We start from the raw sequence: 24,820 nt of genomic DNA, 5'->3' as shown, positions 1-24,820 counted from the left end.
CAGCTAAAATATTTTGAAGCTTAATCTGAATAATAAAACAATTGAAGGCACTCTATTCCTTCTCCCTCAAGTTTTCACTTCTGAAATATATAAGTGATGCATCTTAACTACTGCTGAGGGTTTAATCCTTTTTTCCTATGGTGTTTATAGTCCCTCCTATGATTTTAAACCCGTTGCATAAAAATATCATTAGAATAATTGCATGGTTTCTGAAAAAAGTTAAATTTATTATATTTGAACAAAATATCTACAATGACATGGGTGACACCATAAATTTCACATTTTTTAATGCTTCTGTCTGCAGAGAATGTCAGTTTAAGTGCAATATGATACTATAATACAATAAAAAGGAATTTAATCAAATCCATGCACAACACATTTATAGAGTTTTACCAAAAAAAGAAGTACTTTGAGAGTAAATTGCCATCAGACAGAATTCACATGAGAATATTCTGAAAACTCACAGACAATTTATTAATACACTATCATATTATTTTTTTTCTTTTTTCTTGCTGTAGCCTTTAAAAAGCTGGGATGACTAACACACAAAATACTGTATATTATGTTAAACCTTTAGGTCAAAAGCTTATGGCACAATTTATTTTTATACAGCTCACAATTACACATTCATGGAACATCAGTAGCTACTTTAGTCCATTTCATCTGTTAGATTCACTCTGTCATACATTAAAATACAAACATAATAAATGTTTTTTGCATATTTCACAAAGATGAAAGTGAAGAAGTGCAGTAATATTCAAGAATGTCAAGAATACAGGATGAGCCAACATTCTTCTGGCATTTAACCCACTGCTTCTAGCAATCTAACCCGATTCCACAAGCTTTCCAAGCTAAACAGCATTTCAGGTGTTTTGTGTTGCCCGAAGGCACCTTTTTTCGTAACAACTCCAAAACAGAACGGCCATTTTATTAGTAACAAGTAGCTTAGCTTGTGATTTGTATTTTTCTTCTTAATTGTCTCAAAAAGGAAAAAAAGCCATGATGATCTGATATTGTTCTCATCTAAATAACCACAGGATTGTACAGTGAGATGTGGGTAAAGTTATTTTACTACCTCACAGGGGTACTGTAAGAATTAAGAGCTCATTCAGCAGTTTCACAGTTTAAGGCCAAATTCTGCTCTGTTGGGTTAGATTAATTCCTACAATAGCTCAACTGAGAGCAGAAATAGCACATAAAGTATACCTGTCTTTTGTAACCAACCTTCTCAGCTTGGGCTGGGAACTGTATAAATAAATTAATTTCCATCTAATAGAAAATTATTGCTTAAAATAATATATATATATATATTTAAGGTTAAGGAAGACTTTTTATCTTTCCCTACTGTTAAAAATATAAGGTTTTGTATAGATTATTATATTGTATTCTATTTCTATCTACATTATCAACCTATAGTTCTGTAAGGGATTATAGTACAAAGTGTAAGCAATACCTTACTCTTTAAATGTAAAGTGCACATCTAAATCACCTACATGTAAGTCTTTCTAGTGAGTAAACAGAATAATCTCTCACACATCACAAAGGACTCTTTCTAAAGAAGCCTATAAAAAGGTTGGGGAACAAACTCTAATGAGCAGAATCCAAAGAAAACCTATATATTATTGAGCTGAAAAAATAATTAAATCCCTTGTTTTCCCTGAATGTCACAAACTGCTTAAATAATAGTACTTACTGTCAAAACTCCTTGCCAGTAGAATGTGCTTCATTTTGGTGTTAAAATAGCTAAATTCTAAATAGTAAGACACTAGTATCCTTTCTTCCCTTTCTCCTTCAAGCCTCCTCTAGTTTATCGTTATCAGCATTATGGAGAAAAAAAGCCAGCCCTCTAACATGCAAGTCTGTTTTGTTGATATTTGAATATAGTATTAAAATGCATTTTGCTGTTCAGAATTTAAGCAGAAGTTTGATACTGTAGTAGTGGAGTATATCTACTACACCTCTAAGGGACCTTTCTTATTCTCTCACAAGGTCTTAGAGTTTTTGGCCTTCCAAGTGGCCACATCTCTAGTTCAGGAAGAAAAGACTGTGATACAAGAGGTTCCAGGCACTGATTTGGGCCTTTTCTCACCCTGTGATCCCTGTTATGCTATGTACAGCCCCTGCTTGTCATCCTGTACCTTCCTGCTCCGCTCCTCTTTCCATTATGAAAGTGGATGGTGTGGAAGCCAATTCTCTGTCCATGCAGGAGAAACTGCTGTCCCATGACTACTTTGCAGCAGTTGACATAAATTGTTTCCCCCTGCAGCTACTGCTTCCTGAACAACTGTACCTATGGCAAGGATACTGGGGGATGGGGAAAAGTAGTAAGGATGCCTCATTCTTCCTTCTTTCAACTTTATGGTGACTGTGTCAGCTCTTTGGTAGCTGTGTTTTTGGGGAATTCCTCCAGATCCCACAGTTTCTCTCTGTTGTATTGCAGTGATCTTCTGGTGCCAGTATTTTGAAATACAGGGCTGATCTATAGAGACCACAAAGACACAACCTGGACAGCACAGGGTCTGCATCTCTAGTGAGCGATGACTTGGGGCACAGCTGCCTTAGCCTGTCATAGAGGGGTTGTGCTTACAAGAAGGCTTCTTGTGCGGCTTTGCTAAGGACCGGTACTCTGCAGAGCCCAGGTTCAGGAACAGTATGTTGAGGTAGCTGTCTACTTCAGCTTGATGAAGGGGATCTTTATTGGATGTAGCAGAAGCCCTGCTAGGTAGCATCTGCGTCAAGCATTAATTCTTTGATGATTATTTTTCTGCCTCTCCATTGCCTTTTTCACAGGACTGTAGCGTAAGTATTGCAGTCTGATAAATACTGCAGAGTACCTTTCAATTCTTGCTTCTCCTTAACGTTATTCCCTGCTATTTCATTATACAGTTACAAAAGTATAATCTCCTACACTAATCATAGCTGAGGATGACAGCTGTTGATTTTAGCTTCATACAGAGGGCTGGCATGCCTGCTGGCATTTTTAGGCGTTTCCTCTAGTCAGTGGTGAATTGCAAGCAGTTATACCTTTAAGTTTCTTAAGATCTCAAATTGCATCTCTCTTTTTCTTTACCATGTGACTTTATACTAAGTCATTTAGGAATAATCTAAATTAAATTTAAGTATTAACTTCTGCTTTCTTTTAAAACACATGTTATTTGGTGGACTGCAGGGGCTGTTACTTTGGCAACTGTTACGGTTCCAGTAAAAAAATCCACAAAACCATCAGAGATCTTGTTTCCATTCCATCAAAACAGAAAATCTTTACTTACCTGAGGGCAGCAGGATGATATGCCAAATGCTATGTGCATTTGAAAACATCATAATTGAACCATTTTTTGCTTTTCTCCTCTGAAATGTTTTTGTTATCAATGATTGCTAAATAAAATAATATTCCAGCAACACTGTAGAGTTTTCATGATATTTTAAAAATATTTAATAACCTTTATTTTCAATGTGCCCTGTTAGAAGATTGTCCATTATATATGTACATTTTTAGTATAAATGTAGGGTATGCTCAACTTCCCAATATAAGAATGCTTATGAAAGGGAAACATAGTTACATAGAGGAAGGGATATACTTTCTCTCTCACCATTGCACATGGCTGAAGAGATGCATTCTGACAGACAACACTAGGCACTAGGTCCCATCATTAAATCTACAGGTCTCATTTATTTTAGATAGAAAATATTTGTAACAAGCCATTAGGGAGGCCAGAACAGAATGATAATGTAGATATATGCTTTTAGTTTTATATATGCTATGTGCTGTAATTTTTCCTTAGATCAGCATACTCTAGTCAAAGAGAAATGTGGCACTAGGGTTCTTCTCTCTCGCTGAGGTAACAGGCTCATATATGAATGAAGGATCTTGTCCTTTTTGCTTAACAATTTACATTCCTTTTGACTTCCTGTTACATTTTGACAGTGTTGCAATCCAATCTCTCATTTATCACTTTCAAGATTTCCTATCTAATTTCTCTGTTTGAGACCATGGACCTTTTCCATGCTAAAGAGTGGAGAAGGAAATCAGAGATAAATTTATTTAGCTCTGCCTTACTCAAATTTGTTTTCAAAACAAGCAAGTACTACGTGTCTGAGAGCGACAGACTATTACGTAATTGGGAAAGAGGCAATGTGAACCAGGTACTCAGGTGTTATAAATTAGAACAACTGGGAGTTATTCTGATCTGGCCAGCATTTTTTATGCACTTACCTTTTCAATTAATAATTCTTTATTCAGCTATTTTAGAAAGAAAGAAGAACTGAAAGATAAAGCGATTTGTGATGATTGCTTCTTCTATATGGATCCAGTACTTCAAACAGTCCTTAAACAAAATACTGTTGACTTTGCTGATAGCAGAAGCAAGTTAACATCCCTTTTCACACAATACAGCTATGATAACTTTGAGAGAGATGAATATAACTCAACTGAAATGTCACCCATTAGTTCATGATGCCCCCTCACATGGATGAGTACCTTCATAAGCAAACAGGATTTTTTTGAACATGCACATGAAGAAATTGACAAAAACAAGACACATCCTCAGCAGACAATAATTGTTTAAAGTGACTTGAATTAATTTCAGCTCATAAATGAAGCAAATTAGAAAGAAATAGTACTGTTTTAAAATAAAGGAGGATTATACAGCTTCTTTCAGCTAAACAAAATCTGAGAGCTAATATTTTAGCATCTCTCTAACTAATTCTTGGAAGAAAACAGCAGCAAACTCAACCAAACCCAAGGTTGCTATGTTATAGTCCTCTGTACAGAGTTACATTGCTTCTGTTACTTCATATGCACCGTGCCTTTGGCAGTGCACCAGATGTTTGCCTCCAGCTGATTTTGCTTTTGTATGCACATTCTGAGCAAAAACCAACCAAAAGTTTAAAATGTTCAAAATAAACATATTTTACAGTGAGAAAGAGCCTCAGCTACTCAACTTAAGGTATCTAATAATTCTAAATGTCAGATTTCCATATCTTACGATGTTTTTGTTTTTTAGTAGACAAGACTGGGGAAAGTAAGCACTCTTGCCTACAAGCTATGCCTTAATTGTGATCTAGTGTGTTACAATTCAAAGCAAGTAGTAGGACCTATTTGATCCTAAACAAGTAAAATATCTGTAAGAGTTTTCATAGTTGTTCTCCTATTTATTAATGTGAAGTACAGTAAATTTGAAAGACCACCCAGATCCTTTTTCATCTTTCAGAAGATCTGCCTGTTTTTCCAAAATTGTGAAGTGCTTCTTAACCAGTATCCAAGTCATACCAATTTGCTTCAAAGAATGAGCCAGAAAACTTGATATATTCATAAATTAAGCTTCCCGTATGTAACATATAGGAGATAAAAGTGCATAAACACAGCTGTACTTATCCTCCAAATGTTTCAGTGAAGCAGTTGAATATATGCTTTTAGTTTTGGTTGAAGATCTCTTTGCATTGAATCAAAATGAAGTATTGAAAAATTTTGGTGTAGTTTGTCTATTTCACAAATGATATGAGTTTTATCAATTGAAAAAAAAAAGTTCAAAAATATAAAAAGGATGAAAAATATTGTAAGTTTTGATTATCAGAATGTAGGTAATTAAAAGAAAAAAAACCACATACCTCTGCAGGAATCAATACTTTACAAATTTGAATATATTTGCCGTGTGATATGCAGACTGTTAGGCTGTAGATTATGCTGTCTGAGATTCTGTCAACAGACACCTTCCAGGGGAACAGTAATATGAAGTACATTGAATAACTTATATAACATAAATGTGTCAAATGTGCACATTGCAAAACCACAGGTACTGTTCTTAAGAAAAAGTCCTTAAGACTGTAACCTCAAATCAGCAATTTTTCATTATCTTGTAAAATTGAAATAAAGGTTACAAATACTAAACTATTCTGTAATACTGTGAGATCTACCTAGGCTATTCTGGCTCCATTTTTTTTTTTTTCTTTTAATTAAAAATACACCAAAATTAAAAAATTAAGGAACATCAAAGAGTACTGTACAATTATACCACTATGTAACAATATGTATAAATACTTGGCAGTAAAGCTTCAGTAGAGTGTGATTTACAATGGAAAATTGTTAATATTTAGTTTGACACAAAAAGTTTGCAATAGCAGATGTATCTTCTCAGGGTGTCATTCTTCCATTCCATTGTGACTGGACATTTCAGTCCAAACCTTCAATGGTTTTAACTCTCCCAATCACCCCTCTGATGTGCATTTCTAACAGAAAGCCTCTTGGTGAACATGGTAGCCAGATCTGCATGTGCTGCAAGTGTTAATGCTGTTACTGGTGGATGTCCTCATGCCTGATGATTTTGTAAATTACCCAGTAAAAAATATTGAAAATCAGAAAGGCTAATGGGAAACAAGCTCTGGATATTGTGTCTATCTTCTTGGCCCGGTCAATGAATACCTTTCTCATCTCATCAGTGCTTTTTGGTGCAGCTTGAACAGGATTATTTGGCCCCTTTTGTGCCACTCCATCTTTTGCTTGCATACATGGACCCATTCCATATGCTGTAAAGCTAAATTGACTTTCCCTTACATCATCATCCTGTTAGGGGAAAAAAAAAAAGCAAGAAGTTTTCTTTTATTATTTATTTACAGAAATCTTATGAGCTGATAAATAGCAAGTGTTGCATCATTATCTCAGTGACTTTTTGAATCCACGTTTTATCTAAACTGGTTGAAGTTTCAGCCCTATCAGTGTCTGTCAAAAATATCACAGCAGGTCTAACAAGCAGAGAATTTTCCTATTTGTTTATAGATTCTGTAATCTATTTAGAGAAAAGGGAAAGCATAGTAAACTAGTGGTAATCAGGCACACCACTTCTGATTTGGTTGAAGTTTCCCAGTTTACAGTACATATACGTAGTCTGCAACTGGGTAAACTTCACACTGGTCTTTTAGAGAACAGACATTAATTCTATAAGTTGCTTAGTAAAATGGCATCCTGGGGTCTAAAGATACTCATCATACAAGCATTAATGATGTTCATGTTAATTTTATTAGCAAGGATTCTGCCTATTTGGTCTTTGTATGTTTAGTTAATTTTTTCTATATGCCTTATTTCTTCTCTTTCCTGTGAATACATCAGATAAAGAGAATAGTATGTGAAGTGTCTAAGTTTGAAACAAAGTGTACGAAGGCTAAAGGCCAGATTTTTCTTCTGAATCATTCTGCCAATTCAGAGAAGAACAAGCAAAGACATTCTGAATTCAGGGATCTATAAGAGAAAGTGGTTTTTAATCATGTGGCACAGAAAAAAAAAGTAGAAGGTCTGAAGATATACATATTTTCATTGCATGCATTTCAAGAATGTGACTTCTATCTGGAAACACATTTTGTACTTCTCTTTACCTAGTTCTAGGTAGCCTCAAGTAATAAAGGAGGTACAAATGCAACAAATAAGGGGTACATACAATGTGAAGGCAGGGCCAAATTTGACTCTGACATATACTGCAATGTATTCCCTCAGTATGTATGCGATTCAAGGACAGTCATGTGATTTTGGTGGCATTCACAATTTTTGTAATACTGATTTAAACCCAGGATTTCCTATTTTTCATGTCTCATTTAGCCTAGTTGCTTTAGGATCCCAGACTTTTGTGAAGTATGCCAAACTGTTGTGTATATGTTATTTCTTAAATAAGTGTTTTGGAAAATAATTTCCACAAGTATTAAAAAAGGAATTGATCAGCAGTCAATTTTCCTTTTGTAAGAGATTTTTTTATATTTTGAAGCTCTTCCTGGCTTAAAAGAAAAGGATAAAAAAATATTTACTAAAGCAAGCCAAATAGTTAGTGTTTCAGTTCAGCAATTCTGAAGCATTTTTGATTTATTTAAAGCTCTTACTTTGTACAAATGTAATTTCTCAATGAATGCAGTTTAAGTCCAGACTTCCAATTTTCTCATGTGGAAAATGCCTGTGGCATTTGGAACATCTGAAAATGTTATGGAATGGGAATTAATTCTGAACATATTTGTAGTTTTGATCAAGTAGTACTTGCTAGAAGAACCATTGTTAATTACTTTGTTTAAAAAAATTCGATTTTTGTTATCAATATTAGTTGAATAAGTTATCTACAAAACAATACATATCAATTACTAAGTTTGAAGTGAACTAGTCAACAATCAGAATGAGCATCCAGGAGAACTGTAGTTATCACCCAACTTCAATAGGTTTTCCAATATGTAAATTGAATGTACTTATAGACTAATGTAGTGCACTGAAACTACCATACTTCAAATCTGTGTTAGAATTCTCACATAAAAACAAAAAATAAAGAAAAATTAACATGAAAGTAAAGGAGGAGGAAAAATTACTGACTGACTTCAGTACGGAAATGAATAACAGAAATACAAAATGATGGGATCATTATTTGATGACGTGATAAAATGTAATTACTACAACAGCGTTTTGCTCCTGTCAGAAATGGGAAATAATATATTTACAGTAGTTGCATTCTGTAAGAGTTGTAGTGTTATATTCCAGTTAACAGAAGCTACAAATACATGGACTGTGAAAATTTACACTAAACTTGCCATTTAAACACTTTCATACATACAATTCAAGGTTTAAATCTTTTCATGCTTCTCCAGAAAGAAAATGCTTATGATTGCACAGGGTCAAATAGATAATAAAATAATTCTTCAGCATAGAAGATTTCAGTTGGATGTGTTTTCAGGATGAGGCACCACATGCTAAGAATTTACTGTCTCTGTTCTATGCTTGCCTGAATTGGTGGATTCCTTAGAATGGTTTTAAAGGCCAGGAACCGGTTTCTATTTTTGCTTGCAGATATCCTGAATTTAGTCTGCAAGCAAGGCTTGGAAATGTTCTCTTTTGTTGGGGAAGTGATGTGAAGGTCCCTCTAGAATTCTAGCATTTCTGTCCAGTGTCAGATGAATGGTGTATCCATGACGGCAGGGAGGATGGCTGGAGCTTGCCAAGTCAGACCAAAGTGCCAGGGCTAATGGATATGCAGGAAAGGGCACCTCCTGGACCATTGTAACATACCAGGTACCACCATTATTTTTTTCCTGGGGTAGCAGCTGGAATACCCAAAATGTGGTTCTGCAAGTTTTCCAGCAGGTTCATAATGCAGAAAAAAATATTAATTTGGTTCATACCTCAGCTTGCTTGTGCCCAGCAGGAAAGATGCAGATACTATTATTGATACTGACTTTTGAGTGCTTTTTAGAACGTATTATAAAATGTCAGTGACTTGGCTGCAGTCCCTCATTTTGACTAGAAATATTTCTCATAATGCACGTGTCTGAGTTCACAGCTGTTGAACACATCTAATGGAAGTATCCCGTATGTCCCAGCTGAGAATCTGCACAGTGAAGATTCCTGAAAAAGTCCTGCATTTAGGTTGAGTTTTTTTCCATGTAATAAAGAAGCTTTATTATTTTTTTGGTCTTTTGTGTATTTGTTTAGTGCATCATCACTAAAGAAACTAAAATTAATGATTTCTTATTTGATTTTTGATAAAGCTTTTAAAATCTCGTTATGAATGAACTTTAATAAAGGTTCAATATGAATGAGTTTTCATACCTATGGCTTTGGAATTAACAATCTGAAAGTTATTCTGCATACAGATATATATAAATACTTTATAATTTATATTTAAATTACTCTAATGCAAGAATGAAAATAAATTTTTATAACAATTTTTATTTAGAAAGTTAGAATTCTTTGGAGGCCTGAACAAAATAATTTCAATTAGTTTATATTCATATCGGTATTGTTCTACAAAATACTTAGCTATAAAGTACCGGAAAGCTGTCATTTTCTGTGGTCCTGTGACCACGCCGTTTTCTGTCCATATATTTAACAATACATTTCTCTTGAGGAGTAATATATATCAAGGGCTGAAAAGATTTCACCCTTTTGACTGTAGGTTATAGTAACAGCTTGAAAACGTATTTGAAGCCTTGGCTTTGGTTATTTGAACACTATATCTTTTTACTGTTCACTTTTGAGAAGAAAAATGTTATTCAATTGTTTTGCACTACAAACAGCTTTATTTTAAATGTTGGTCTAGTACCAACCAATTTCTCCTTGAACCAAGGCCCATGTTTCTTCGAAGTTGCAGACAGTGAAGTTTTAATAGTATGTTTAATTCAGATTTATACAGATCAAAATGAATTAAGAAATTAACAAGACAGGTACCTTTATCAACATTTCACGTCATCACATACAGGTAGCAATGAAGGCATATGGAGTTCACATGGGAAGACATTATTTCAGACAAAAGGACAGGGCCTCTGTTAATGATTGGATATCACATTATGACAAATGGGACATCTTCTTCATCGTTTACCCTTAAATTTGTACTGTAGATTTGAGGCAAAGTCCCGTCTATAGGTCCTGTACATCTCAAGCCATTGCTATGCTGCAATGATTCACTGATTTCATTTCCATCAAGAACTCCCTCAAAATACTTTCAGCAAAACGGATGGGTTGACCAAAAAGAAAACAAAAGAAAAAAGGTGTGATTACCATTAAAGACAATCTAGTTTGCATGTCTATTTTCCTCACTAAAGATGCAGTGATCTTTAGATTTTTGAAAATAGAGTTGAAAGATTTACTACTTCTGAAATCTAAATATATTAAAAGTTAATCTAAAATCAAAGTGCTATTCAGTATATGTACACAGTTGTTTTACTTCCCTGTACAGTGTAAATGCAATTAAGAAAAAGCACTGATCATTGATCCTAAGTATGCTTCAGGATCCCTTTGTGACTTTGAATTCTGCCATTTTTTTTTCGTTTTGTCTTTCAAGACCAAAAGGAGTGTAACTGTGAATGAATTAGTAATATTCATTCATTCCAAAGGAATCTTTCCACCACATTAGTAATGTATTTGTGAAATAGTTGTGTTCATTGGCCAGATTTCTTTCTCTGACAAAGCCAAAGCACATGTCACATACTGACTACCAAATGAAGTCTCAAAGTGGAAACCAAAAGTCCCCTGTTCTCCAGATTCATTATACCATTTGTGTAATCATAAAGAAATTAGACCCTTTTGAAAAATCTCGTATTCCTATTGTGATGTCTATTGCAAAACAGCAATGAATAGGTTGCATATTATGTTGCAATATCGGGTTTTACTTATTACGCAATCCCAGACACTTCAAAATTTTTGTTCGTTCTGTGCAAATTGGATTGTGTCTCTGAAAGTTTTGTCTTTCAGTTATTTGGTATCATCAAGTGAGGTCTATACTTACAACCATAAAAACGGTAGCGAGAGGGCGCAGTTATACCTAAGAATCGCCTTTGAAGCTGCTGTTACTGTTGTCTGAGAAGGGAGGCTGCAAATGTACTTGATGGTGTGAAAAAGAGGCAGTGAGTGTAGGTGGAAAGAGCATAAGTAAAATCGCAAAGATAGATGAGTTTTGGATGCCAAAATGTTTTGATATAGCTCTGTACATAATTGCATTTCATATGTCTGTATAATTTTTCATAAAACTCAGCAACTCTTATTTTGTTTGCTACACTCACTTACTGCAGGGGTTTTTATCCAGGTTCAATGACATGCTTTTAAGACAGAGATTTCAGTTCTCCTGTGTTTTTAATCAGCACTAAGAGGAATGACCCATAGTTTTGATAAAATTTACGAGAGACTCCAACGTAGGAAAAGCAGTTAAAATTGAATTAAATTATTTGGACAAAGAGTCTGAAAAATACAGGAGGAGAGTTGGTAGGTGCAAATACAAGGTACTACATTTAGCCAGGAATAATCAGCTTCACAAACATAAGATGGAAAGTGAATGACTCTGCAGCAGTTCTGGAAAAAGACCTGGCAGTAAGAAAGGTGACAATTTTAATATGGGTCAATACCATACTGTTGTTGAAAAGGCAAATGGCAAACCAGTCTGGATAAACAAATGTATCACTTGCATCTTGGGATCCTTCAGCTGCTCTCAGCTGTCACTGGCTTCATGTTGCAAACACAGTTTTGAGGAATTATATGGACTTACTAGGAGAACTTCCAGGGAAGGAGAATGACAATGAGAAAAACAAACAAACAAACAAACCCCTCAAACCCACCAAAACCACAAAAGACTGTATCAGCTGGGAATATTTAAAGAAAAGAAGATTGAATGGAAATGTGCAAATGGCTACATATAGGAATGAAGTAGTCTGTTCTTTGTGTCCTTCCTAGACAAGCCATGAGAGGCTAAAAAACGTATGAGTAAACAACTTTCTAAACCATTGAATAGATCACAGGGGACCTTGTGGAATTTTTATGACTGGGATGGATTAGGTATAACTGATCTTGACTTAGGTCAGGAAAATGGATTCATTGATCTCCTGAGGGCATTCCAGCACCTAAATTCAATCATCTGACCATACTTCTTGCAAGAAGTATGTCTTCTTAATGACAAAGAAAATAGACTTTGGAAGTTCTTCAGCTACCCTATTGTAATTAGGTATTATTCATACATATTCTCTTCTGTTAACATACATCTAAAATGAAACATTTCCAAACCCATTTATTTTTGGACTTTAGAAAGACAGTCAAATCACTAGGAATTTTCTTGTACCCTTGCAGATAAAATGCCAGTTCAAAAAAATTCTGTATTCATCGGTTGGAATTCTCCTGGTAGAAAAACCTACTCCTTGTAAAATGTCCCAAGATGGTAAGAATATAGGATGAGAAAGTCTAATAAGCTAACCTAGCTTTTCTTTCTCTCCCTAATCTACTTGGACATAAATACTGAATAGAATAGCAGTTTTCACTTTGAAAAGAAATAGGATTTAATGTTCAAGGAAGCCCCTGAAGTTTATTTTAAACACGGCCTTTTAACCTAAATTATTTGACTGTGGTATTTGACTTTGTGGTCAAATTAACATTTCTTTATACATGGCAATTTAAGAAGTCAATACAATGTAATTCCTGAGAGCCAGTGGCTATTTGACTGAGTCCAAAGGGATAACAAACACATACAAAACTTTATAATCATGAGCTGTAGTCACTGCCTTTGAAAGAGACAAAAGAGGAGGGAAACACAAGTAAATTTGACTTACAGTCCTACGGCCTGCATGTTAGAAATTGTGGTGAATGAATAACATTTGTGGTAAGGAAAGCTAGTTACTAACTTATTTCTTTAATCCATAAGACATTTTTTTTTTGTATACCAGAGGGTTAGGATGCACTCCAATTTTTTGTAAGAGATGAAATCTCCATGCTGTAATGTTTCAAGTTCTAGGATACTTGTGCAAGGAATGGTTTAATAAAACAGAAAAAGAGAAGCAATTAGCTGAGCTGTCTTTAGAGCCTGAAAAGGTGTATTCTCAAAGGCTAACTCTGGCCAGGGGCTCTAGCTCTACACAGAACTGGAGTCAGTGGAGAATGGGACAGTTAAATTAACCTTTTCAGCAAACTGTTTCTCGAAATTGTAAACTTTCATGGGAACACAGCATTTTTTGGTAAATTTAGGCTGAGAAACCTGTCTCATTATGAAACATATAGACGGAGGGAGGAACGCCATATACCTCTGAAGATAGTTAATACCCTCACCTGGGTATGTTATGAAGTAAAGTATTGAAATGCATGTCTTCATCCTTCAGAATCTAAAGGGAGTACTTGATACTTTACTGTAGACCTTGGAGTTACTAAATCTAATCCTCTCATTTTGTGAGAACAAAGCAGGCAACCTACTGGAAACTAGAAGACTAATGTCTAATGAAATGTAAAATTAGAATAAGAACTTTAAAGTGTGAATTAAAAAATATCAATATGAGACACACTGACTGGACAAACCACTTAAGTCAATGAGAATATCCATGGGCATACCTTTTTATTAAGTGATCTTTTCTTAGAAGTGCTTTGTATATTGTGGATCCTTCCTACCATACCTCTAAGCTGAAATTTCATTGATTGTAATTGCTGATCGTCTTTGGTGAGTTTGAAATCTTGCTAGGGAGGGCTAGAAAGAGATTTGGTTTGATTCTGAGAAAGGAAGGTAATATTACCTGCCAGTTTCTAACCCTTCAATTATGATAATTGACAGGTATTTAAGGAAGTGAAATTATTTCACTGAATTTGAATATGGTAAATTTACCTGAAATCTGGTAGACACTACAATACATAGTGACATATCACTCACCATAGCTGTTCATATTTGACACATGATGGATTTGTTGTGGCTCACCTGCTCCCTGCCTGATAATCCTCAGTAGTCCCATTCCCCCTATTCCAAACCTTTAAGCAGCTTTCAGAGAGCTGCCATATTTCAAAAGCAAACACCATGTCACAAAAATGCTGCTTTCCTCCTACATGTCTCAGAAAGCGTTTTTTCTGCTACTGTCAGCTGAAAGAAAAAAAGTACATTTTTCACAGGGACAAATGTTGAAAGCAGGTACATACAGTCTGAATCATCCTCTAGGCTATGGCACTTAGAGTTTCTCTCTGGACCTGAAGAAGTCTAGGACTCGACACATCGGAACAGGCAAATGTATGAAAATGTAATTTTCATTTGACTGTCCAGCCTATCTTCTAACGTGGAGTCTTGCTAGCAGAGACTCCTTAGGTAGGCTTTATAGACTTATAGACTTTCAATATCTTCCAAGTAAAAGGCAAACAATCTGTAAAATGTCTTTTCCTTGTGATGTAAGCAGTAAATTGAGGTAAGTCTTCAAGAATGGAAGATGGCTGAACTGTCATGTTTTTACAGTTAGACTTTCAACCACAGTTTTATTCTAGATAGTGACTGAAAGCCAGTGCAAAGGCTCTGGATGCCACCAATAGTGGGTGCTCATTTAATAAGTAGGTTGGAGAAATATTTACTCCTTGAAAAATCAAAAGTAGGAGTTATATGTTGTTGTAAGAAATTTTGCTTATTGTTTGATTTAACTGCAGACTTCAGAATTCAATCCTGTAGACTTAGCTGTTTGACTTTGCACATTGCTAGTGATTTATTTTACTGGTAGTCTAGGTAGATTCAGGTATAAAATAAATGTTAATAATCATTGCTGTATTAAAGTTTCTGACTAGTTTTATAAACAATTTACAGTAAATTAACACATTCTCATCCTTTTAAAGTAGAATGTTTGTTCTTCCACCAATAATATTAATTGAATAAGTATTTACCTGTATTAAAAATTTATAAGTATTTACATGTATTAAAAATATTTACATGAAACACAGCTGTTAAGGATTTGAACTAAATACTAGAATGACATTAGGAAACATTATTGAATCTCTGTGTAGTACAAACTGCTGCAAGTACCAGTAAAATTCATCCACTGAGGTATAATCTAACTCTTCTTACAGAGTGAAATTTGTGCTTGTGCAGATGGTTCCCACATGGCCCATGCCTCATTTAAATCCCTCTTAATCCCTCTTTTGAGAATTCAAGTTGGATTTATGCAATGCATAGTCCTTGTAGTGACCCTCTGTCTATGGTGAATTTCATTCTGTGCTGCCATTTTATTTATATTGCCACTTTAAGCTGCAGTATGTTTACCAAATTAACCAGATATTCTGGCATAAATCATTATCAGACTCTCAGATTCGTGAATATTGTTACTTGTACCTTGTTCTTCTTCCTCTTGCGTCGGAATCGCAAAAGTTCTTTATGCTGTCTTGACACAAAATTTACAGCTGCATACTCCAAAAGTGCAGAAAATACAAAGAGCAGACACACAGCCATCCAGATGTCAATTGCTTTGACATATGACACCTAGGAAGAGAAGACTGAATATGTTAAAACCACAGATGTGAAGTTTAGTATTTCATGTCAGGAGGAAGCACATTAGTGTCTCCACTTCCCAACACTACTTTTCTCAAACAAAACTTAACATGAAAGCCAGATGATTAGAAGGCAAGAATTCAATCTATAAGCATTAAATGTTATTTTAAAAAAATGTAGTCTTTCACAAAATGTGTTTGCTGTTTAGGTCATTAACAGTTCCTCATGGTGTACTGTGTGTTTTATTGTAAGCTAAATAATCCACATGAAGCACATGCTCTTCATCCATTTGTCCCACTGAGATCGGTGACTAAAGAACCAGAGAACAGGTTACAGTGACATCAGTGGGAAATGCTGTATTACAATGGATCCAATTTAAAGTTCCTGGAATAGAAATTAGAAGATGGGAGATAGATGGAGAACTCTGATATGTTCGTTCTCTGCTAATTAGTCCTGTAATTTTCAAATTAGTTCAAATTAGTCCTGTAATTTTTACACAGTGGAAGTATTGAAAATCAATTAAAGAGTAGATGAACTCCTTGCAATCTTTTATTGCCAAGCTCAGCTGCAGGACATAATCTGAAGTAGGAAAGTACAACCTGTTCCCTCTCTGTGTGCAGATTTGCAAGAGCTCTGTTAGGAGTATCTATTTTACTTAGGAAAAAAAAAAATTAACCAACCTAATAATACCATGTTAAAACTAATACAGAAGTGGACTTTGTGTATTTTTATTGTATATGTTTTATTTCTGTTAACTGAAATAGTACATGAAGATGGTCAAGGAATAACCTTTAAAGCAATGACAAGTCAGAAACCTAAATAGCTAATCATAGGAATATACTTTAAGATGTTTATATAGTGTAGTGAACTGTTCTTTATACAATTGTTTGAAGCTATTTATATTCTCATTTTCCACATTTTAATGTAAATGCATTTGTAACTACTGAGTTAAAAATGTAGGCAGGTTTTGAGAAAGGAATATCATTGAGAACAGGTTGGAATCTACGACCTTTAGAAATTCAGTCATGTCTGCTAACATGTCATCAGATACTGCGATCTGGAAAGGGATAAACTACTCAACTGCTCAGCAGCATTTGTGTAGTACTGAATAATGTTCCTTTCAGCACTTTCTCAGGTTTATGGAATTTAGTAGATATGCAGTTGGCTAAATAGTCAAGACAGGAGAGAAATTGAATATATTTGATTCGTGACTCAGAAAAACCCTAAATATTTCAAAGTTACTTATCTTCTTTAGAAAATGCATAAATGCTAAGAAGTAAAACACGTAAGGTTGACTGAAAGTGTTTGTTTGTCACATAGCACTATGACTTTGTACTGATGTGGTAGAAACAAAGGAAATTCTGCTTACCTTTGGAAGAGATGCTCGTGAACCCGAGCTTTGTGTTGTCATGGTCAGTACGGTTGTTATGCCTAAAGCCACTCTGGCTGGAGCTGCATCCATATTGATCCAAAATGACACCCAGGAGAGAATGACAATCAAGAGACTCGGGATGTACATCTGGATGAGATAGTAACCCATCTGCCTCTCAAGGTGAAATCGGACTTCTATACATGTAAACTTTCCTTTAGATAACAAGGAAGAAATATTTAATATAAATAGAATATTCTTTACTTTCAACATCTACTGCACACTTTAAAGAATTCACACATGGACAAATATATCTGTTCTCTAATGAAAGATTAATTTTTTGATTTGTCTTCAGTGATTTTTAATATACGTGGTCCCCATTATAACAGGTGTATCTACTGGAAAGAAAAAACTGAACATTTTAGAATTCTCTGGCCTCTGGACCTCTTCTTTCTTTATAAAAAGCACAACACAATTCATTATGACGCAGGAAAGTTCTGTGTGATCAGACTTGTTTTTCCACTTAAACGTCTGTTCTCCTGTTATATAAAGTCTCCTTTATCTTTCGGTTCAATTTCAAGCTTAAATTTATTTTTTTTAATCCAATGAATTTGATAAAAATATAGTGAGATCAGTGTGGGCATTACGTTATCAACAGGAGATACTGCTAAATCTCTCCCTTTATCCCCATTCAAACTGTTCCAGCTCAAAAGTATGACTGAGATGCAAACAGAAATTGAGAATTTGAGATTAGAGAACTTTAGGAAGCTAATTAAATAGCCTAATTTTTCCAGATATCGATCACAAAGCAACTTCCACTGATTTAACCAAACCAGAACAAAAAAAAATCTCTTATTTTCTCATAGAAATGCCATAAACCCTTCTCCCCCCCCCCCCTTCCCTCGCCTTATCCAGATTGTTTAGTTTTTACCCTGTAGACTGTAGATTATTTCACATAACTTGACCTGGTCTCATTAGGTTTTGCTCATTCTGCTCAGTGCTCATATTAGTCACATATGAATGGTGCTGAAGGAAATGCTCTTACTGTAAATAGTGTATATGTGAAACAGTTTCTCACAGCAAGAAATATACATAGCTCAAATTTCTTCCTTATTTGAATGAAAGCATTTCCTCATTCTAAGTTTAACATAGAAAGCTCTATAGGTTTTTATTTCTTAAGTGATATGAAGTTTTTTGGTTATGTTTTCCATTAGTTTTTAATAAATATTTTCCTAATCCATTTTTCTTTGACAAAATGCCATCTTACAGCAAATCATTCCATATGAATAGTGCTTTAATATTTATCATTTAAGAGAATTCATGTAATAGACTTATTTATGAGCTTATCTTATACTAATTTAATATATTGTGTATTATACTGTGATAATAGTGTTAGGCGTGCAGAAATGAGTTTCAGATAAAGTCAAACTGAAGTGTTTTTCTTCTGAGTGCTTGCAAATATCTTCTAAACTTCATGATTTTCATAATAGTTCTCCTAAGAGGCCATTACTTCTTTCAGCTGTATCATAGTAATGTCATTGTATGACATTTTTATTCTGCTGAGGCACTACAAAAAGTACTAGAAAGATGGTAGTTATGATGTTCAATTTTAAAATGATATGATGTATCTCATGAGTTTTATATCTGCTGGCTCAATTATTAGTTCCATTTCTAATTGCTGGTGTTTTCTGAATCCTATCTACACTCCTGAAATCTGTGTCCCAAATCCTGTCTCAACCATCTGCTGCCCCAGCATCAAAACTGATTTCTGCTTCAATCAAAGGATCAAGACCTGCTTTAACAAAGTGAATGGGAATTTTGGTGTTTGTTTCAGAAAAGACCAGGATCTTCCCTTACATTTCTCTTACAGGGTCTTCAAAATGACACATTGTTTTACTTAGCAATTCAGCACACCACACATAACTAGAAGTTCTTCACCAACCGGCCTCATATTCTTACTTCAAACCAGTCCTTACCCTGAAGATTTCTTTTTTGTCCCATTTGTTCTGTTAATTCAGCAGCCTTGGACTCCTACATCACAGTAAATCATGGTGGTAAGGAGTGACAGAAATGCATCAACCAAATCTAGGTCTCTTGCAAAGCCATTTTTTGGCATCACACCACCAATGATTACAGTTCAGCATGTAACATTTGCTTCTTATGGGGTCCTATATTATTCTTTCAAAACAAATTAGGAAGGAAAATTAAGGAGCACCAGAATGGGTAATATATGCATAACTAGAGTATCAATAAACCTTGGCTATTGTTTGTACGTTGTGGTGTGCTTTTTTTTTTTTCTCCAGAGAAAGGTGAGATAAGAGATCTGAGCCTCTTGCCTGAGTACTCAAGTGGGCTTGATTTATCACAGAGCTCTCAGCACAAAAATACCGTGATCCTAAACAGGGAGCAATAAATAACACACTAGCTCTGATGTGAACTATTTTTATGTAGGTGGAAGTTTGCCAGGTTTGTCTGAACTAAGGAGAAAGAGAAAAATAGCTGTTCAACAGAACCTGAACAAAATGAAAGAGATTCTGAATGAAAGAAGTGCCAGTGGAATATATTGTAACCACAGAGAAGGAGAGAAAAGAGATGCGATTATGAAGAGAGTAGAACTAGGACTGAGAGATGTGTCAGAGGAATTGTACTGAACGATGTTTTGCTTGGTTTTGTATTTTTGTAAATATCACAAACATCATCGGTTAAAGTAAAAAAAAAAAAAAAGTGAAGTGTGTCTCTGGGTGGAAAAACACCTTTGCTTAACTACAGAATGTACGACTTAGACTCTTGCCTTCCTCTTACGCCCAGTGAGTTTATGGACATGCCAGTCATATGTCCACTGCTTCCCAGCCAAGATCACTGTGTTCCTCATCTGCTCTGTTCCAGTGTAGCACTGAAAAATTAATATATGGCAACTTTCCAGGGAGATTGGAGGCTTCTCTCTGTTACTCCACTGCTGAATATTGGAGAAAGCAGAACCTGGAAGTCAGTATCAGTCTCAGTGCTGCAGTTGCAGGTCTAAGTGTGGAAGGGGTGATGTTAGTTTCTGCCCTCCCTGACTGAGATCACAATCACCTGCATAACCTTGGCTAATGAAGCAGAATTGAAATAAACTATTTGCACCTGTGAATATGAGCTTCAGCTAGGAGACAACCAGCAGAAGCTGTGCTGTTTTTTCCCTAGCTGAAACCAGAGCTGAGTCTCCTTTCCCTTCATGCATTCCATTTTGAATGCAAAGCCAGGTTAGCCGTGGTTTAATCTATTTAACTGGATGGTTGAGTAGATCAGAAGAGACATACCCGTGAAGTCATCTCAGTTGGGGAAGGAGACAGACAAACAGCTAAGAGCATTGCTCTAATAATTCATTTGCAATACAGAAAAGGTAAGCTCAAGTTCATTGTGATGTGCACTGTAAATGTCATGGAAAGTGGCTAGGAGGAGTATATGAAACCTTTGTGATATTGTGGTTTTTGCACAGGCTGATTAAGAAACTAAGGCCTGATGGTAGTTGCAGACCAGACCTAAATATAGATGTGCACACAATCCATTAAATGGACAAATTTTTGTAATGCAAAAGAATGGCTATTGAGGGCTTCCTAAAAAAAAGGCATTTTTTTTCCTGAAATAGAGGTAATGTTCTTTGTGTTTGTAAGTCTAGCATAACCAGGGATTCAAGTGTGCTAAACGCACTAAAAGTGCTGCCTTGCTGAATGACATACCTATACACATGAAGTGAATGTATTGGTATATATGCATGTGGTGGTGCATTTTTCTCTTTTACATGTGTTCTTTGGTTGTTGGTGCTGTATCTGTGAGTAACCTGAGTGGATGTAGAGAGGACTGTGTCCTAAAGACTATGTTGCTTAATGAAATTATATTAAACTGCTTACTTAACATTTACTATTTACTTAAAATAAGAATGTTTTCTTGCTGAATAGAGGGATAAAAAGCTTAGCAAAATTGAACTGAACAAAGTTAAGCAAATCTGAATAAATCTTTATGGAGCCCAGCAAAATACAAATCTTACATCTGGGAGGCAGATATTGTATATTCTGATTCCAACACATCTGCTAATATGGGTGTAGGCTACACAATTCTGTCTTTAGCAGTGACTGATGACCAACAAACAGCCAGCCCAAGGGTCAAAATATTGTTAACTATGGATATTTGCTAACAGAGTCCTGAGGCAATTGAACTGTGATGATGGTCCTCTCATCTAGCACTGCAATTTCCCCCTTGAAAAATAACTGGAGATGCAGGTTTAACATGAAATTAAGTACTGAGAGAGCAGAAAAGGAGAGAGACTTATTCAGTGGCTAGGATATGCTCAGTCTAAATGGCTGATTTAGATTGAGCTCCCTTAATAGAATACAGAGCCTCTCCCATTTCTCTGTCTTCTGGAAATCCCTTTCTTAAGCAGCTCAATTTCTCTACTCTTCATAAAGATCCTAAGCTTTAAAGCTCAATCTGAGCTTGAAAATTGTGTTAGACAGATTATTTATTTCTAGGTGCTATTGTGAACCTCTGTGGTGTATATCATTTTCAGACTTGCAAAACTCACAGTTTCTCATTTTATGTGGAATAGATTGCAAAAAACAGCTCTATAGAGAGAAAAGTAAAGACAGTCTTCTCTTCTAAAAGCAAAAGCTGATGACTCTTCTATGACAGAACAACAGGTGGACTCAAGAAACTGATTTTTGTATGGATTGATTCAATATGGCTACTGCACTTTATGACTTTGACTGTTTTCTGATGTTTAATACCTTGGATTCCCAGTTTCTTACAAAATAGTTACCATTGCAATGCTCCGAGGGTTCTTGTCTACTCTCTGTACCTTTTTATGAAGGAAAAAAGGACCAAGATTTACTCAAAACAAATGTTTATTGCAGCACAATACACACTGAGAATAGCTTATGAGATATATGTGGTATGATGTAACTGCAGGCCTCCACAAACTTCCCCTTTGCTATATTTTTCCAACCCTTCCTTAATGCTGATGCTGGTACTGATCCTGAGTTGGAACTCTTCAGTGTGCTAGGTAGTAGAAAGCTTGTCCTTCATGTATGTGTGGCAGAGCCCCAGACAGATGAAGTTTTGATCAGTATTGTCCTGAAACAAAATCATTCGTCATGTAATTAATCAAGGCCTTTCTTAAGTGCCCTGCATATGTGAGCCCTAATTCTTTAGGTCATCTGGTTATCTAGCACATAGGATGGAATCACCCTGGCAATGGTTGTTGTCTTTAGTGAGAATATTGGCTTCAAGTGTCCTCAGACAAACTGGGTTATGAAAAAAGTGCACCCAAAACCCAAATAGAAAGCTTTTTTTTTTTTTTTTTTAAGTTATTAACATTGAAATAATTTTTCTGAGGACAATTTTACATTCTAACTGAACTGTTTGGCTGAAAACAGACATAGTCTCTGAATGAAATAAAATTGTATTGCCTTAAGAGGGGTGACACAGACTACCAGCACTTTCCATCTGCCCTTTGTTATGGGCTTTAAGTTAGTTCTGCATCTGCTAAAATAAGAGTACAATTAACCTCTCTTGACAACAAAGTACAGTGTGTTGTTTGTCACACCACAATCATAATGGCAGATGATTTTCACGGAGACCATGAAGAAGGAAATCCATAAACTGACTTTCCTGTGAGGCAGTACTGCTTCTTTTACTTTCTCTCCTGGTTGAGTTGTTATTAGAACCACTACTAGGCAAGCAGTCTAGCTGAGCTTACCCTGTTCAATAAAAAGACTTCCTTTTTATTCCTCCTAGAATGTTACACTGTCATTTGAGAGGCATTCTGCTTTACTTATTACAGAAATACCACTGTACTTTCTGTCCTTTTAACTTCCCATGATGAAATTTCCTAAATAAACAAGACTATCTATAAATTATGTGTTTGTGCAAAGCTGGTTATTTCAAGAAGCTGTATCTATAAAATTGATTATATATAAGTAGAGTTAGCTGAAATTATTGTCCTGCCTCTCTAAGGAGGAGACAGGATAATAAAAAACCCACTTGGTAAGTACAGTCTCCAGACACTTTTTGTAATTTACACTGAAATATAAATTGCAATTTGAGTATATTTTGCTGATTAAAAACTGCTTATAAAAGTACATGTCTTTTCCTCATTGTAAAACATTCAGGCTGTATCTACGATCATGCAGCCTGACTAGAAATGATGATTTTTGAGTGCCTGGCATGTAGAACTAGATGTTTTTTCATATATATGAGTAGCATCTATGTATCTGAAGCCAAGATTCCCAAAACGACTGTAGCGATGTGCTGCCATTCAGTTTGTCTTTCAAATCACACTCTGCAGATATCAGTGGCATAATGGGGAATGTCAGTGCTGGTGCTGTCACCTGCCATTGACTAGATAAGTTTTTGGTTTGGAAAGATTTAGTAACTTCATGTAACTTGTTTAGAAACAAATGACATAGATTCTTTGGAAAAAAATTGTGGGGCAAGTGGTGAACTTAACATTGGTGTAAGACTGCTAATGACCACAGGAAAAGAAAGTTGACAATAGATGTGGAAATGTGCAACTAATTTTTTTTCAGCTTGATGAAATTTACATTTGCAATTCCCATCTCTCTCAGAACGGATGACCAAGCTGCCATTCAGAGGGATCTTCATAGGCTACAGGACCGATCACAATATCATGACAGTCAGGAAAGACAACGCACAGTTCCGAGATGAGGATGGGGTAACTGCCTGCACTGGTACAGGCTGGGGATGGACTGAGTATGTAGCAGTTCTGCAGGAAAGGCGTGGGAGCCTGGCAGATACTGGGCTGAAGAGAAGTCAGCAGAATGGATATTGAGTCTTGTGATTCCAGACTTGTGCTGCACTGTGCCAGCAGGGGTAGAGAGGGGAGAAGTAGAAATTAAGGATAAGCTTATAGCAACATAGAATAGCAAGGACATCGAGACGTAAAGTCTTTATTTCCAGGACAGCTGATGAATTTTTATTCAATGACTCTTTAAGGTAGAATGTTTAAATTTTGATCAGTGCAGGGGTGACAACTGAAATATCTTTTTCTGCAGAGAAAAATGCCCCATGGGAGTCAGGCAGTGCTGTTTTGTGTGTTTAGGGATGGTCATGTCCTCAGACTGTCATGGACTCTGTTTTTCAAACTGTTTATAATTTCTCATTTTTCAGTGAAGGAATGAGCAACTTTCAAGATTTCACACGCATATAATACCTCCTGGATAGCAAATACTAACTACTTTTTCTGATAAGTGGCCTATGAAAAAATGCCAAGGGGTTAAAAAGTCATGGCTTAAAAATCACTGCTATTATAGTCTGAAAAGCAGTGGTTTAGATGTTTGTCAAAACAAGTAGGAGTTAAGTACTTGTTGGCAGAGTAAGGTGTCAAAGCTGTGTCTTCCTTCATCCCTATCATGTTGGCAGCAAAATGACCTAATATAAGGAATAAAGTCAGTTGAAGCTAGGACCTAGAAGGGTCACCATCTACAGATCATTAAGCAACTTGTTTGACCTTAGAGGGAACCAAAGGGGCCATGAGAAAAGATTGTGTTTGGGATGTATGTGCTAGGAGGCTGAACAGGGAATGTGGAGTGAAGAAAGCGGGGTATTCATCAAGATCGCAGATTTAAGGATACAGAGTTATCAGAAATGGCCACAGCCAGAACCCATCAGTTCTGGTTGTGAGCGTAGCAACCATAGCTCTATTGTTTCCAGGACTGCTACAGCCAATACTTTTAGCTAAAACCCA

The 24,820-nt window shown here is 35.6% G+C and overlaps 1 protein-coding gene across 2 annotated transcripts in view; it reads right to left on the bottom strand.

Moving 5' to 3' along the window:
• Positions 1-254: 254 nt before the first annotated feature.
• Positions 255-24,820, bottom strand: part of GLRA3 (glycine receptor alpha 3) — an 87,971-nt gene continuing 63,405 nt past the window's right edge. Inside the window, exons 7-10 of one of the 2 annotated variants that reach the window (XM_071807692.1) lie at positions 17,080-17,294; positions 15,555-15,701; positions 10,335-10,454; positions 255-6,559 (exon numbers count right to left, since the gene is read on the bottom strand). In XM_071807692.1, coding sequence (XP_071663793.1) covers positions 6,290-6,559; positions 10,335-10,454; positions 15,555-15,701; positions 17,080-17,294 — 752 coding nt within the window. In that variant the 3' untranslated portion in view covers positions 255-6,289. The remainder of the gene's footprint in view (positions 6,560-10,334; positions 10,455-15,554; positions 15,702-17,079; positions 17,295-24,820) is intronic. The other variant, XM_071807691.1, reaches the window with a different exon arrangement.

This window comes from Patagioenas fasciata, chromosome 4, assembly GCF_037038585.1.
Source record: "Patagioenas fasciata isolate bPatFas1 chromosome 4, bPatFas1.hap1, whole genome shotgun sequence".
Taxonomy (NCBI): Eukaryota; Metazoa; Chordata; class Aves; order Columbiformes; family Columbidae; genus Patagioenas; species Patagioenas fasciata.
This window is presented reverse-complemented; position numbering and strand designations above follow the sequence as displayed.